Raw genomic sequence first — 14,723 nt, forward strand, 5'->3', positions numbered from 1 at the left:
TTTTTTCTTATGCTTACATCTAAAATTTGAATTTTTAACTTTAAATGATTTGGGTTTTTTGTTACTAATGTTTATTTTTCAAAGTTAACTTTTAAATTGCTAAAGAATACATACATCAAAATTTTTAGCCATAAATTATTTTTTATTTATAAATATATCTATTGATTTTTTTTCAGCCAACCACTCCTAGTATACGGCTTTGCATGGTTGCGTTGTCAGGGCGACCAGTTCAGTCCAACGATTGCGATATGATTCGGGCAATCGGCGCGGGCTGGCGGGGGCAGCCAGCGGCCGCGGAAACGACGCGAGGTTCCCGAGCCCGAGAGACGCGCGCGCACGCAGCGGCAGCGGCAGCAGCATCTGCCAGCGAGAGACTAGCCCCCGGTGACTCTCCACCGCGCGCCGGTGGAAAAAATTTCGCTCGGATGCGTGCTGCTCCTGGGCTGCTACTGCTACGACCAACGGGGCGCGGGGGCGCGGCCATAAATTCGCGTGACTCGTCGGCTGCGCCGGTGGAAATGCGGGGTAGTAGTAGTAAAAGTGGGCGGTAGGTCTTGTTTAGTTTTTAAATTTTTTTTAAAAACATCATATCGAATCATTGAACACTTAAATAAATCATTAAATATAGATGAACCAAAAAACTAATTACATGGTTACGGAAGAAATCTTGAGACGAATCTTTTGAGTCTAATTAGTTCATGATTAGTCAAGTATTACAGTAACCAACATGTGCTAATGACGGATTAATTATGCTCAAAAGATTTGTCTCGCGGTTTCCAGGCTCGTCGTAAAATTCGTTTTTTCATTCGTGTCCGAAAACCTCTTCTAATATCCGATTAAACATTTAACGTGACACTTCTCTTCAAAATTTTCTTAATCTAAACACCACCAAACTCGCGTGACTCGTCGGCCTGCGCCGGTGGAAATGCGGGGTAGTAGTAGTAAAAGTGGGCGGTACGTCGCCACCGGCGGCACCAACCGCTCAGTAATGGGCGCTACTACTGCTGCTCCTGCGCTGCTCCTACCAGTGGTGTGTGTGTGTGTTTACCCCGATTCCTCGTCCTGCCCGCTCGCTCACGTCCCCCGTACGTTCGTACGTGTGACATTTTTTGAGACAATGTAGAAATAACATTGACAAATCTCTAAGCGGCCCTTGAATCGCACGAATAAAAAACAAAAAAAAATATGAAAAACGTAGAGTTTTGACAGAAAAGTAACAGTAAAACAGAGTATTACAAAACAGAAAAAACATAGACACGACTGTTTGATTGAACCATAGGAAAAACACAAGTAATTTGAGAAGAGATAAAAACTCAAAGGATTTTTTTATGAGTTTCTACCTCTTGTTAAATTTACTCCAAAACTTGTACTGGAAGAGGCATTTCATTGGAATTTCTCAGGATTTTATAGGGTTCATTCATTTGATTCAAAGACTTTATAGAAAAATTTTCCATAGAAATGAAATCCTCTAGAATTCCTATGAATTTTCTTTGAATCAAAGGGGGCCTAAGTCTAAGTAATGTTATTGATGAGTGTGAGTTATACGAAATATCGTTGTGCGAACCAACTATGTTTAAAAACATCATGGCTGTTAGGGTTCCGTCTATTTGAAATAGACCACTCATGCTATAGTATTTAATAAAGAAATACTGACGGAACCTTAATGGTGAATTAATTTCTTAGATAAAGTTGTTTGTACGATAATATTTTATAGGATTCATAATCATCGATGACATTTCATATATATAGAGTTAAGTGTTTGGGAATGGTATTCGGTGGATTTTATCTTTTTTTTTTACAGTTTCACCGGCTCATATCAATCTGGGATGGGTCTAAATTTGCTAGAAAATTTAGCCCAGGTTCCAACCGGGCCTGGCCTGCTGCCTCGCACCTGAAAACGTTGGGGCGAGCTCACGCGGCGCCCGTGCGAGAAAGGGATTTTATCAAGAGATGAACGGACGAGAACGCGCCGCACAAACTCTGAGCCTCGTCGGCTTCGGCTCCGCCATTCGCGCCACCGGTCGATGGCTCTGCCGGCAGCAGGCAGGACGGTGCCTTTCCCGCCGCAACCGCACACCGGCGCCGGCAGCCTCCGGCGGCCATCGCGGCCGCCTGCCGCCGCTCTGCGCCTCGGCCTGCCCCTCTTCTGGCCGTGGGAGAAGGTCCTATTCGTAACACGCTCTTGATTATATATACCTGATACAATGGTCGCGCTCTCACTAGCTAGTTCAAATTCTAAACTACTTCCTGGAGGTTTGCACTGCCAGTTCGTGTAATTTTGAAAGCTTAACTCCACCCTAGTAATTAGTAAAGCATCTTAAACAATGTTCAAAACAGTACATTTTGCCATTCTTGTGGCCTTGTAGGACTTCAAGCTGCAGTTTTACTTTTAAAAACAGTACCACTACTACCACATTCAAGGCTGGCACAGAGCTACAGTAGCTTTTATTTTACTCAGGGAGCTGCAGTAGGTTTACTGATTTCGTGACATGACATGAGCTGAATGTACACAGCTTGCCATTAACAAGAATGCAAGGCCTCGATTACTTCCCAAATTTTTTTTCTAAAAATATCACATCGAATTTTTAGACACCTAAATAAAGCATTGAACATAGATAAACTAAAAAACTAATTGTACAGTTATGGAAGAAATCTTGAGACGGATCTTTTGAGCCTAATTAGCCTATGATTAGCCATACGTGCTACAGTAACCGACATGTGCTAATGACAGATTAATTAGGCTCAAAAGATTCGTCTCGCGGTTTCTAGGCTAGCCGTGAAATTCGTTTTTTCATTCGTGTCCAAAAACCCCTTCCGATATCCGATCAAATATTTAACGTGACAATTCTCCCAGAGATTTTCTCAATCTAAACACCACCTAAATGGGGCACCAGTACAAGCCTCATGTTCTGTCTGAATGTGCACAGCTTTACTGACCATAGATTTCGTGCCTCCTTAAGCACAAACCACAAGAAGGATCCGATGACCATGCTCTCCCCCTACCATGGAGCTAGCTCGAGCAAGAAACAGGAATGTGATTAGTAGCACTGCTAGTGCTAGCTCTGCTACCTTTTCGGTATCCAGCTATGGATCAAACGAGAGTTGTTATTAATGTGCATTTTCTGATGCTGGCATTCCTCTTTTATCGAAGTCGAGCACGGAAACCCAAAAGTTCCATGTTGTGTGATTGCCGTTGGAAAGAACGAGCTAGATGCAAGGCAGAAGTTTGCTGTTGTTGCTATTCCATGGCCATGCTTATTTAACTCTAGATGACTGGAAAGCTACTGACATAGTGTTTGTAGACTAGAATTAGTTGATGCATCAGACAACAGGAAAAACCAAGGGTAGGATATTGACCCAAGTCACCCAACAAGCTTGCATTCGTCCCCAACCAAATTCTGACGGACAAGTGAAACATTGAACTCTTACAAATTCAGACTTTCTGAAAGTTTCAGTAGTACTCCATCTGCGTGCTAAGCCAAATTGTCAAATCCGCATCTTGTTTTATAACAGTCTAAACCATAACATGTTGCAGTATCTGAAAAAAAATCGAGTTTATGAAAGTTTAATTCATATTTGTTCAATGGAATCCTCCTAAGTATGCATTGCTGTTTATGAATCTAGGTGAAAATCGGTCCCCTATCCGTTTCGCCTATGGGATTTGGAACATGGGCTTGGGGTAATCAGCTACTTTGGGGCTATCAACAAAGCATGGACAATGAACTTCAGGAGTGCTTTAATTTGGCTCTGAAGAATGGCATAAACATTTTTGACACTGCTGACTCTTATGGAACTGGAAGGTTGAATGGTCAGAGCGAAAGGCTCCTTGGTACATTTATCCGCGAGTTCGAAGGTTGGGTAGCTTAATAACTCAGAATTTCAGAAATTATGAGATGACGTTCTTTTCAGTTTGTCTAGTTGAAATGACTTCATTTTCCCTTGTTACATGACAGGGCCAATGAAATCCCCTGATGATGTGATCATTGCAACCAAGTTTGCAGCATATCCTTGGCGTCTAACATCGGGCCAATTTGTCAGCGCCTGCAAGTATTCTTCCAATTTGCTTGCTTAATGTACATAAACCATTTTCACTTTGTTCAGTGCAGTTTTCACTCCATATATCAAGCACGAATGTGCTGAAAACATAGTGCTAACTGAATATTGAACATGCAGACATACAAATAACTGATACCTGTAGGGGTAGGCCTCTAGCGTTAAGGTGACTTATATCAGTGCCAATTTTCAGGTCTTCATTGGAAAGATTGCAGCTTGATCGGCTAGGGATAGGGCAGCTGCATTGGTCTACGGCTAACTATGCACCATTGCAGGAGCGTGCTCTTTGGGACGGTCTAGTTGAGATGTATGAAAAGGTCACCAAACTTTCAATTGTATTGTCATTGTTCAGTGTTCTGAATCCCATCTGTATATTCAGCTCTACAAATCATATCTCAGCCAGGCAGAAGGGCAGTCTCTTTGGAGGAAGATATTCTCCTCTTTTGCGTTCTTGATTTATTTGAAACTTGACTGCAAAATGTGCTTCATTTAGGGTTTGGTTCGTGCTGTCGGTGTCAGCAATTACGGGCCCAAGCAGCTTCTGAAGATACACAGCTATCTATCATCTAGAGGTGTTCCATTGAGCTCAGCTCAGGTACCTTCAGAAAATGTTTTACCATATTTCTTGGACTCATTCATATTCAGTAGAGGTAAAATTCGGAAAAAAAAATATCAGTACAGCTGATTAGCTGTAAGCCTATAACTGAAACTGCCATGGAATGCAGGTTCAGTACTCACTACTGAGCATAGGCGATGAGCAGATGGAGCTGAAAACTGTGTGTGATTCTTTGGGCATTCGTCTGATTTCTTACAGTCCACTTGGATTAGGGATGCTGACAGGGAAGTATACTACTTCTAACCTTCCAAGTGGACCAAGGTAACAGCCAGTGGAAGCAGGCAGATTTGTCTATCTGAACCTCATGACAGTTGACGACTAAAGTTCAGTTCGTTTGTTCTCTGCTCTGCAGGTCTGTGTTGTTCCGGCAAATTCTTCCTGGGTTGGAGTCTTTGCTGAATTGTCTGAAAAGTATTGCAGAAAGGAAGGGCAAGACCATGTCTCAAGTAAGTAGCTCTTTCCAAGTGCAAATTGATTATAAAAAGTGAGCAAAGTTAGGCTATTAAAAAGGAGTTTCTCTGCATATTGATTCATGCAGAGATTTTGCCAATGTCTTTTAACTTAACATTTTAGTGTATGATATAAGTTTTTAGTTCGTTGGAATACCTCAATGCTGCCCCAGAGATGCCACATATGGAGTAAACTGACAATGACACTGTGATCTGAACTCAGGTGGCCATAAATTGGTGCATCTGCAAAGGCACAATTCCTATCCCAGGTGTGAAAACAGTCAGGCACGTCGAGGATAACTTGGGAGCTCTGGGCTGGAGGCTGAGCCCTGCTGAAGTTTCAGAGCTCGAAGCCGCAGCAATGGAGTCCCCGAAGAAAATGGTCCAGAACATATTCCAAACTGCATAGGGATCTCTCCATACCATAACTACTTAATTAGGAGACAATTAGAGAGAATGAAATGTGATTTCTAGCCAAGTGTTTCAGTGCCATAAGGCAATACCTTACTGAAACAAGATTCATAGTGATGAGAAAATACTGCATTACATTGACCAGTTTATTCCAATACATGTTCAGTTTTCCAGGGGACAGGCAGCTCGGCCATCTGAACCAGAGGGATCAGATAGTACTTAGTTAACAGCTTAAAACTTAGGCACTGGTAATGACATAAGACATGAACTGTATATACAAACCAGCAACACGGGACAAACAGATGGGATGGATGGATGCGCATCAATGGCGCGCGGGTTGGCTAGCTAGCTAGATGGTCGGTGAGAGCTTGCAGTACATGGCGTCGCGGTGGTCGGGGTGCTGCTGCTGCTGCTGCATGAGGGAGAGGGCGCGCTCGAACTGCGACCAGCGCTGCTCGAGCGTGCCGTTGTAGCCGACGGACATGCGGACGAGGCCGGGGGAGATGCCGGCGCGGGCGCGGTCGGCGGGGGACATCTCGCTGCTGGTGCTGCTGCCGGAGCAGGACATGAGGGTCTCGTAGTAGCCGAGGCTGACGGCCATGAGGCCGAACTGGGTGGTGTTCTGGAGGTGGTGCATGAGGCGGTTGGCGCGCTCCTCCGTGCCCATGTCGACGCACAGCATGCCGCCGGCGCCGTACCCGGGGTTGCCCATGGCGCGGAGGCGCGCGTGGTGCGGGTGGTCGGGGAGGCCGGGGTACGTGACGCGCAGGCCCAGCCGCCGCATCCGGGACGCGTACTCCGCCGCTCGCCGGGAGTGCTCCTGCATCCGCAGCGGCAGGTGCGGGAGCCGCTCCGACAGCTCGAACGCCACCTTGGCGTTCATCGTCGGGCCCAGCAGCATCAGGGCCCCGTCCTGCAGGTCCATCATCGCGTTCACCAGGCTCGCCGGCCCACATATCGCCCCTGAAAATTAATAAAATAACCACACAAATTTTTTAAAACCATGTTTACTTCATGATCATTTAAAATTGAAGCGTGTTTTAATTTACGGTGATATAAAATTTAAGTGTCTTTTATAATTTGTTGGTGGGCAAGGTTGGTTGGGGTGAATGAGCTCATTCGAGAAAATTGGTGGAAGATACCGGAAGAGCTCATCCGAAAAAAATGGCATGGTAATACCGGCTATTTCCTCCATTACACGTTATAAGACTTTCTGCTTTGGGCTAAATTCATACGTGTGCTAATAAATCTAGACACATGTGTAAAACATATATATTGATATACGAATGAATATAAGTAAACCTAGAAAGTCTTATAATTTAGAACAAATAGAGTATACCCTCCAAGATTGGGGGGGTCTAATGGGGCAAATGCATTCGCGTATCTTTGTGAACACATATATATTGTAGAAAATCATATAATATATACCTATAAAGTTCTATATAAAACAATTATATATGCATAATATATATATATATAAAGTCTAGGTATTAAAATTTTATATTAAAATTTTGATACTGACCCTGTAAAATTGTTCAAAGTCTATATATGTGGAAGGCACGTGGTGTTTGTCTGTTAGACTTTTCGCACCCAGGCCACGAGAACTCGGGTCGGTCAGGCATGGCGTCGGTGTGCCACGCACTGAGTACCAGTACTCCTACTAGTACCAAAAAAAAAACAGTTCAGGAGCAAATAATTTGCACGATTGCATCACGGGTGACACTGATACACGCGCGCACACACCGTGTTGCACCAAAAAGCGTCACGCATCAATATCACTGCTCTCGTCTCTCCCCCACACGATAATTTTAGCCAGATCGACGACGCACGCATGCCAAAAGAAAAAAGGGCAAGCAAAATGTAATGTCATCTAGCTCCGGCCATCCATGGCCGTCCATCCAGACGCTTGAGGACATGCGACACATGTTGCCTGCAGTGGTGCAGTGCCAGGACAAAACGGGTAGAGTGCTAGTTAGTGCATGGGGCCACCACCACGTCAGGCCAGCTGCAGCCGCTGTACTATGGGTGCTGTTTCGAGAGCTTAAGAAACTAATGAGAGGCTAATTTCTTGTAATCTAGGAAAGTTGGGTTGCCAATTATACGGTTACTTTATTCTCAGATCTGATAAAAATTGTAAGCCCAATTTTTTAGGTTTGTCTAGATTTATCCATATATCAATATATATGTTTTGTATATGTGTTTATATTTATTGAGATTTGCTCCGGTTCAACAAAAAATATCTCGAGGTACCAAATCATTTTCCACCATTGAATCTAGCTGAGTAGGATGTGTACTGTTACACCCAACGATCAGAACGATTTGGTTGCGTGAGGTACCGGTAGCTCGAGATACTTTTTATTATTGTTTGTTGGATTGAAGCAAATCTCATATTTATTAGTACACATATGAATCTAGTTAAGGCCAGAAAGTTTTACAATATAAAACATAGTGAATATGCGGAAGGTTGTTTAATTTGAATGAGGTGCAGATTCTACAAGAAGCTACAGCGGCTGGATGATTCTTAAATAGACCCATGCAGTGATTGTTTGTTTTTTTAAAAGAAAAACTGCATATTTATAAATAAAATATAATTTATAAATAAAACTTTTATATAAAATGTTTTTTTATCTAAAAGCAAAGTCTAAAAAATAAATTGTAATAAAATACCTAAAATCAACTTCAAATTAAAATTAAAAATTAAGAATTCGGTTTACAAGGATTAGGGTTACAAAATATTCTTCATTTCTGTCACTGATACGAACTTGTTCAGTCAGTCATCTGTTATTCAAGATTCCTCCTATTTTATCCCTCATATATCCCTTGTCCTATTCATACCACATTATTAAAATATACTACAGTCTTTTATTCTTAACCTTGGTTAACTTGTGCTAAGCTAAACAATCTAAAAGCGCGCTTATATTTTAAGACTGAGACAATAGTGGTTTAGATTATCAACCATCTATAAAGCTCACGTGTGTTCTAATGTTAATCTATTTAACCAAGCATGTGTGCCAAATACACGTCATAGTCGCAATCACTCTAATTGTTTTTTTAAAGTTAATCCATTAGCCAGACCCGTGACACCCTTTCCCATGTCATGACAAGCCCTGGACCTGCCGGCACGTACGCTTTGTGCCCCCAGCTACTACGTACTCCATACTCCCTTGGAACGACATGGGGGAGCAGTGCGATACACGAGTGGGTACACGACAAAGACGTACACGAAGCTAGCTCGTGCATGTTCTGACTCCATGTCACGTGTGTGCTGTGCCAAGCATGGCTGTGCATGTAACACGTCATGGGATAGCTAAAAATGGTGAACGATCGATCGACGCGTTCATGTCAGTGCATGGATGCGCATGTTACCTGCGATGATGTCGGCGCCGCCGCTGATGAACTTGGAGACGCTGTGGACGACGACGTCGGCGCCGAGGCGGGCGGGGGAGACGATCATGGGCGTGAACGTGTTGTCGACCACCAGCTTGGCGCCGGCGTCGTGCGCCACGCGGGCGAGCATGGGGATGTCGGCGACGGCCAGCGTCGGGTTCGACATCGTCTCGACGTACACCACCCGCGTCTCCCCGGGGCGCACCGCGGCGCGCACCGCCGCCTCGTCGTCGGCGTCCACGAACGTCGCGCGCACGCCGGAGGCGCGCGGCAGGAACCGGGACAGCAGCGCGTGCGTCCCGCCGTACAGGCACCGCGACGCCACCACGTGGCCGCCGGCGCAGACGAGCTGCATCAGCACGGAGGAGATGGCGGACATGCCGGAGGCGGTGCAGTACGCGGCCTCGGTGCCCTCCAGCGCCGCCATCTGCCGCCCGAGCGCCAGCACCGTCGGGTTGAAGTGCCGGCTGTAGATGTACAGGTCGCCGCGCTCCGGGCCGAGCTCCCCGGCGAACAGCCGCCGCATGGTGTCCGGCTCCATCACCGTGAACGTCGCCGACGCCTCGATGGACATGTTCACCCCGCCGTGCTCCCCGAACTCGTGCCGCGCCGCGGCCAGCGCCGCCGCCGGGTCGGCCTCCCGCCGCCGTGCCTTGGGCTTCTCCTCGACGTCGCCGCCGTCGTTCTGGAGCGGGCGCTTGATGGCAACCAGCTCGGGGGCGGCCATAACGTGGGCCATTGGGATGCCTAGAGCTTGGGATCCGAGAGCGGTGCAGGGGGTGCAGCGAGCGGAACAGGAGTCGCTCCCAATTTATAGGCGAGGGGAAGGATCTTCTGCGGCAGCAACACGAGAGACGCGTTCCTGTGACGTGGTGTGTGACAACCAAGCATCGGCGGTTCGCTTAGCTCCGGCGCTCGTGGAGGAGCGGACGGCTGACAAGTGACAAGATGGACAATGAATCGGGCCCGTTTTTACGGCCAGGGGGAGAAGGGACAAGAGATCACCACAAACTGCAACGTGCAGCATTTACGTGGAAAGATCACGTAACTCAAATCGCTTTTACTCCCGGCAAATCAAATCGGTACTACTCCTAAAATGTCTATCTGAAATGAGAGTACGAGAGATCAATTTAATCGTCAGGGAAGGCACAGCGAATGTGGGTACTGCTACATAGGTCCAATGCACTCTGTCGTGGTGAAAAGACGGGCAAGTTCAATGAATCAACGTCGACTATTACAGGCCCCCCTACCCACCGTGATGACTACTACTAGTCCAAATTGGCGATGCTAACTTTGGCACAGCACGTATAAGCAGCAAGAAAAGGCAGAGCTCCTAACATTCATATCGGGGCAGCCTCTGAGCCACAGAATCATCCGCATTCGTCGTGTTAAGCTCAAATTTCGAATGAATCTGGCCGCGAATCGTTCCAAAATTGGAAGCAAAACGGGGGCCATCGTTCGAAAAGCCAAACTGAATTTGGATGCTGCACTGACTGACCACTTGTGATTATCTGGTAAGTGTGGATGGTGATCCATGGATTCATCTCTTGGTGCCAAGCGTTTTGACTTAAACCTCGTCGGATCAACAAGGCAAATTTGCGTTCGACTTCACTTCTTCCAGATACGTAGGAGTGCATATGATGCATACAAGCAGGAACAGGCCCTGTTGTTATCAAATGATCTCCATACCGGTGGTTACAGCAAATTGAGTAGCATACTTCTAAATTAAGGTCTTAACACAACGAATGCATCTAAATAATGGTCTTAACACGACGAAGGCATACATTAAGGGCTTGTTTGAGGTGCTAACTTCTAAATTTAAAAAGGTTCTATATATCTAGTTAGATGTATATGCCAGGTAAAATAAACCCTTCTCTTAAAAAAAATCAAATGTCGTCGCAACCATTTTTCCTTTTGTCCAACAGTCTTCTTGCTGACTGTTAAATTTGAAGTTCGAAATTAAACTAACATGGTTCTAAATTGACTGCTCCTGTTGGTACAACTTGCTGTTTAAATAAATTTTGAAAAAAAAACAATACCAAAGAGTCTAAAAATCCATGCAAACTTTAATACTAATCATCACCAAACTTTAACATATTGTTTTTTAAAAGCTTGATAGATATAGATATAATATCTTCCTTTGTAAATACCTTTCACACAATACTAATCATCAGCAAACTTTAATATATTATCCTTTTCAGCATAATATTTTAATCATCAGTAAATATATTACATACTTAAATGCCGCAGCATCGATCGCCTAAACATGGTAAACCCAAAACATGGCCATCTCGTACTCTTAGCTATTTACATAAAAGTTTAAATAGTAAACCTTAATAATATTACGTGTTACCCGGGATGGATCTAGCCAATAAGATTAAAGTAGTCTAAACAATTTAGATAGAGTTTCAGCCCTAATCTTTGTCATAAAATTTTAAGGAGTTATTCGTGGGGCTCTAAGGCCAGTCTCAATGCATAGTTTCATGGTATAGTTACCAAGACTTTAAACTAGGTAACCGAGCCAGATGAGTTTTATGTAGATAAAACTTCTCTTTCATCTTATGAAACTTTCTTATTTAATAACTCTGCTAAGTCAGCAATTTTACTGATGTGTCACCTTATTTAATATGTATGACATCCCATAAAATATACATTAAGACTGACCTAATGACTTTAAGGTGTCTTCGGCCGACCCCATCCTAGATCCGTCCATGCGTGTTACGGAGTATGACCATCTCGTACGCAGTTTCAATAGGATTTTAGCAAGGCTAGGAATTTTACCGTTGGCCGTGTTTAATTACGGAGCATGTTAGTAAATTCAAGCTGAGGTGAATCTGATTTTTGGAGCCGGGTTGGTGGGCAGCGTGCGTCGCAGATGACGACGGCGCGCGCGCGCCCGCACTGGAACGTTGGAATTAACCCGGCAGGGCGCGTCGCCGTCGCTCGGCGGAAAACACGTGGAGGTGGAGCCGGGGCGGTGGGCGGAAGGAATCCGTCGACCCCGCCCGGTCGAGCGCGAGTGGGCGATCCGCGACATCGGGATGCGGTGCACAGGCCCCACCGCCGGCGGCCGGAGCCCCGGAGTAGCGGAGCTCCACGGGTCGTGTGACTTGTCATCCTTTGTCGTATCACATCATCAGCAGGAGAGCCGAATCCATCTGCTTTGATCCACGCCAGCATTGCATGGCCTACGTTATCTTATCTCTTCATTTTTCTTTCTTTTTTGCCTTTTTAGTTTTCAGTTCAAAAATATAAGTAATACTTATATTTTAAGAATAAATTTTATACAACGATATAAATATTTCTGTGCCGATTCTTATGATTTTAATCATTAAAATAATTTATAGACAATTAAGTACTTACTATAAAGATAATCTAATCAATTCAAAGTTTAAAAATGGATCACTTTATTGAGTTGCTTCATTTTATGGGCTCTTGAACGGGATGTTCATGCAAAAAACAGATGTCTATTTAAAAAAAATGAAGAAAACTAGTATTTTTGAAAGTTATAATTGTCTGTACTTAATTAGTCCTGCACTAAATTGCTCGTCATGTTTTCTGTGTCAGAATCAGCTCGCCAGCCACAACATAAATTAAACACTGCTTAAAGTAAAGAAACATTCTCCTCCTAGCTAGGACAATATGTTTTTCCTGGTTCAAAATGTAAGCAGTTTAAGCTTACACATATAAGTATTTTTAGTTTATTTAGCAAAAACTTAAGTTGAGGATCGGGCTCTACATGTCATCGAGATATAAATAGCATATCTCTAACTTTATAAAATTATAATGATATGTTTGCAAATTTTTTAGATATTTTAGTGCCCTTGAGAGAAATGGTTTGGGGGTGAAATGATGGTTAATGGCAATATTGGATGGAATTTAAATAAGAAGTGAATGATAAGGTAGACAGTTAAATAGTGTTTAAAATGTTTATACCGTGAAACTATATTTGAATCTGAACAATTTAAATATATAGCGTATGATACATCTGATGACGTTTGTTCTCTAGCGATGATTATGATAATTAATGATGGTGATGATGATGATTATGATTATGATGATGGTGGTGATGTCTAATCTTTCCACCAAGGCGTGATTACCGAACGGTGGCCTACTATGCTAATTAGAACGTTTAACCATATTAGAGAGAGCGATCATTTAAAAACTGAAATTTGATCCTATACTGTAGCAGAGAAGTAGGCGTGTCACTGTGAGCTCGTCCTGTCAAACATTTGGACGTTGAAGCAATAATTCAACCTTTTTTGCAATGAAACACCCGGCCGGTGCACTAATCGATGTATTAAAGCCAAACAGCTTTGCTTTCATGAGAATGGCGCTGCAGGACGATGGAGCGGTGGAGTGCACCACCACATGTTTATCACAAACTCAGAACGACGAGACCGACGGTACACGTGGGGAAGTAATTAAAATCTTATGTGATCGACTGAGGATTCAAGCAAGGACCATTGCTTTGGCAGATTCTTGTGGCTGTTGCTGTCATTAATTCCCACTAACTAGGCTGTGCTTTTCGTGCCGTTCACTGTCGGAGATATGCTGATCTATGTATGGATATCGAAGACGACCTTATCGTTCTTTTTTTTTTAAAAAAAAGACATCGGTTGTGTTCTTTTATAAGCTAAAGATAAAAAAATATTATCTAATTTTTATGATATCTATTTAATAACATAAATTATGTAATTAGCTACTATAAATTTAAAATCTGTTTTAAAAAGCTAAGATGTTGAACTTTCATATATAAACATTTTGTAAAAAGTAGATTGTTTGGTATTTCGAAAAACGTATGTGCAAAAACCCAAAAAAAATCTTAGAATAATCTGATAAAAAAAATGCAACCGTCCTACTATTAAAATTGGAACGGGAAAGAGTATGTGCCATGTGTGTTGCATGCGAGTTTTTTTTTTGCTAAGTTTCTGCCTTTCTGGTCAATCGTTAAGGGTTTCTTGTCCTCTTGAAAGCAATTGAATTCTTTTTCATCGTTTCACCACTGCGAACGTACGTACGTACGTACATATATATATATATATATATGGATGAATCGAAGTATCCCCCGTCATACAATCATTTCTGGGTTTCTTTAAGAGATTAAGAATAAAATGAGTAGACCGAGATGTTGCTGATTAAATGAGAGATAACTGAGGACTATGGAGTTGGTGGATTATTCCGGATTATTAGTGTAGGATTTGATAAAAGCTAAATAAAGGTTGGTCAGTGAGAAAATTAGTATTTCAAGTGCTCATACTTATAGATAAAATAATTAGAATATTAGAACCTCGTTCTCTGGTTTGTTTGACTGTTTGTGGATGGAGCGAGTGAGTACTGAGTAGCAGATAAGCTCACAAAGCCAGGTGTTCAGATGCCTATCGTCCATCGGGTCCAAATAGCTTGAAGTAATACCGACAAACACTACTGTTCATACGAGAAGAACCGTGAAAAATACCACAAACAATGTCAAAACACTACTGTTCATATGGGATGATTTTGATTAGTTAAGATGAGAGCGTAGATAAAAAAATTGTTATATTCTATGACAAATTTTAAATGATAAAAGTCATAATATTTTTGGACAGAGGAAATATATTAAAATTTTAATTCTATGTAAATATATTAGTTATTTTCTGAATTGTAGTGGACTGGATTAAAAGAAGAGTGCATCTTAACTTGCTGATTATTAATTTTGAAATACTCAACTAAATTAATAAAATGCTAAACCAAGATCTTAATATGTGTTTAAGTTTATATTTAATTCTCAGTTTTAGAGTTATCATTTGAAAAAAATAAATCTGAGA

The 14,723-nt window shown here is 42.9% G+C and overlaps 2 protein-coding genes across 2 annotated transcripts; one reads left to right on the forward strand and one right to left on the reverse strand.

The window, feature by feature from the left end:
* Positions 1 to 1,967: 1,967 nt before the first annotated feature.
* On the forward strand, positions 1,968 to 5,549 carry LOC102715613 (pyridoxal reductase, chloroplastic). The gene is made up of 8 exons (XM_006662449.3): positions 1,968 to 2,162; positions 3,625 to 3,853; positions 3,954 to 4,047; positions 4,247 to 4,370; positions 4,547 to 4,648; positions 4,779 to 4,930; positions 5,022 to 5,115; positions 5,342 to 5,549. Exons 1-8 carry the CDS (start codon positions 2,025 to 2,027, stop codon positions 5,525 to 5,527), a joined length of 1,119 nt encoding a protein of 372 aa, XP_006662512.1. The 5' UTR covers positions 1,968 to 2,024; the 3' UTR covers positions 5,528 to 5,549.
* A 97-nt stretch (positions 5,550 to 5,646) lies between these two features.
* LOC102715888 (methionine gamma-lyase) lies at positions 5,647 to 9,791 on the reverse strand. The gene is made up of 2 exons (XM_040528096.1): positions 8,896 to 9,791; positions 5,647 to 6,492 (listed from the first exon to the last, which is right to left on the reverse strand). Exons 1-2 carry the CDS (start codon positions 9,653 to 9,655, stop codon positions 5,879 to 5,881), a joined length of 1,374 nt encoding a protein of 457 aa, XP_040384030.1. The 5' UTR covers positions 9,656 to 9,791; the 3' UTR covers positions 5,647 to 5,878.
* Between the last annotated feature and the right edge of the window lie 4,932 nt (positions 9,792 to 14,723).

This window comes from Oryza brachyantha, chromosome 10 (assembly GCF_000231095.2).
Source record: "Oryza brachyantha chromosome 10, ObraRS2, whole genome shotgun sequence".
Classification (NCBI taxonomy): Eukaryota; Viridiplantae; Streptophyta; class Magnoliopsida; order Poales; family Poaceae; genus Oryza; species Oryza brachyantha.

What these genes read in the sequence shown, in the direction of transcription:
- LOC102715613 (XM_006662449.3), top strand. Translation starts at nt 2,025, where the DNA reads ATGGCTCTGCCGGCAGCAGGCAGGACGGTGCCTTTCCCGCCGCAACCG. An exon ending in ATTTATCCGCGAGTTCGAAG is followed by an intron (nt 3,854 to 3,953) that starts GTTGGGTAGCTT and finishes GTTACATGACAG; the next exon opens with GGCCAATGAAATCCCCTGAT. An exon ending in AGGGCAAGACCATGTCTCAA is followed by an intron (nt 5,116 to 5,341) that starts GTAAGTAGCTCT and finishes ATCTGAACTCAG; the next exon opens with GTGGCCATAAATTGGTGCAT.
- LOC102715888 (XM_040528096.1), bottom strand. Translation starts at nt 9,655, where the DNA reads ATGGCCCACGTTATGGCCGCCCCCGAGCTGGTTGCCATCAAGCGCCCG. An exon ending in CGGCGCCGACATCATCGCAG is followed by an intron (nt 6,493 to 8,895) that starts GTAACATGCGCA and finishes ATTAATTTTCAG; the next exon opens with GGGCGATATGTGGGCCGGCG.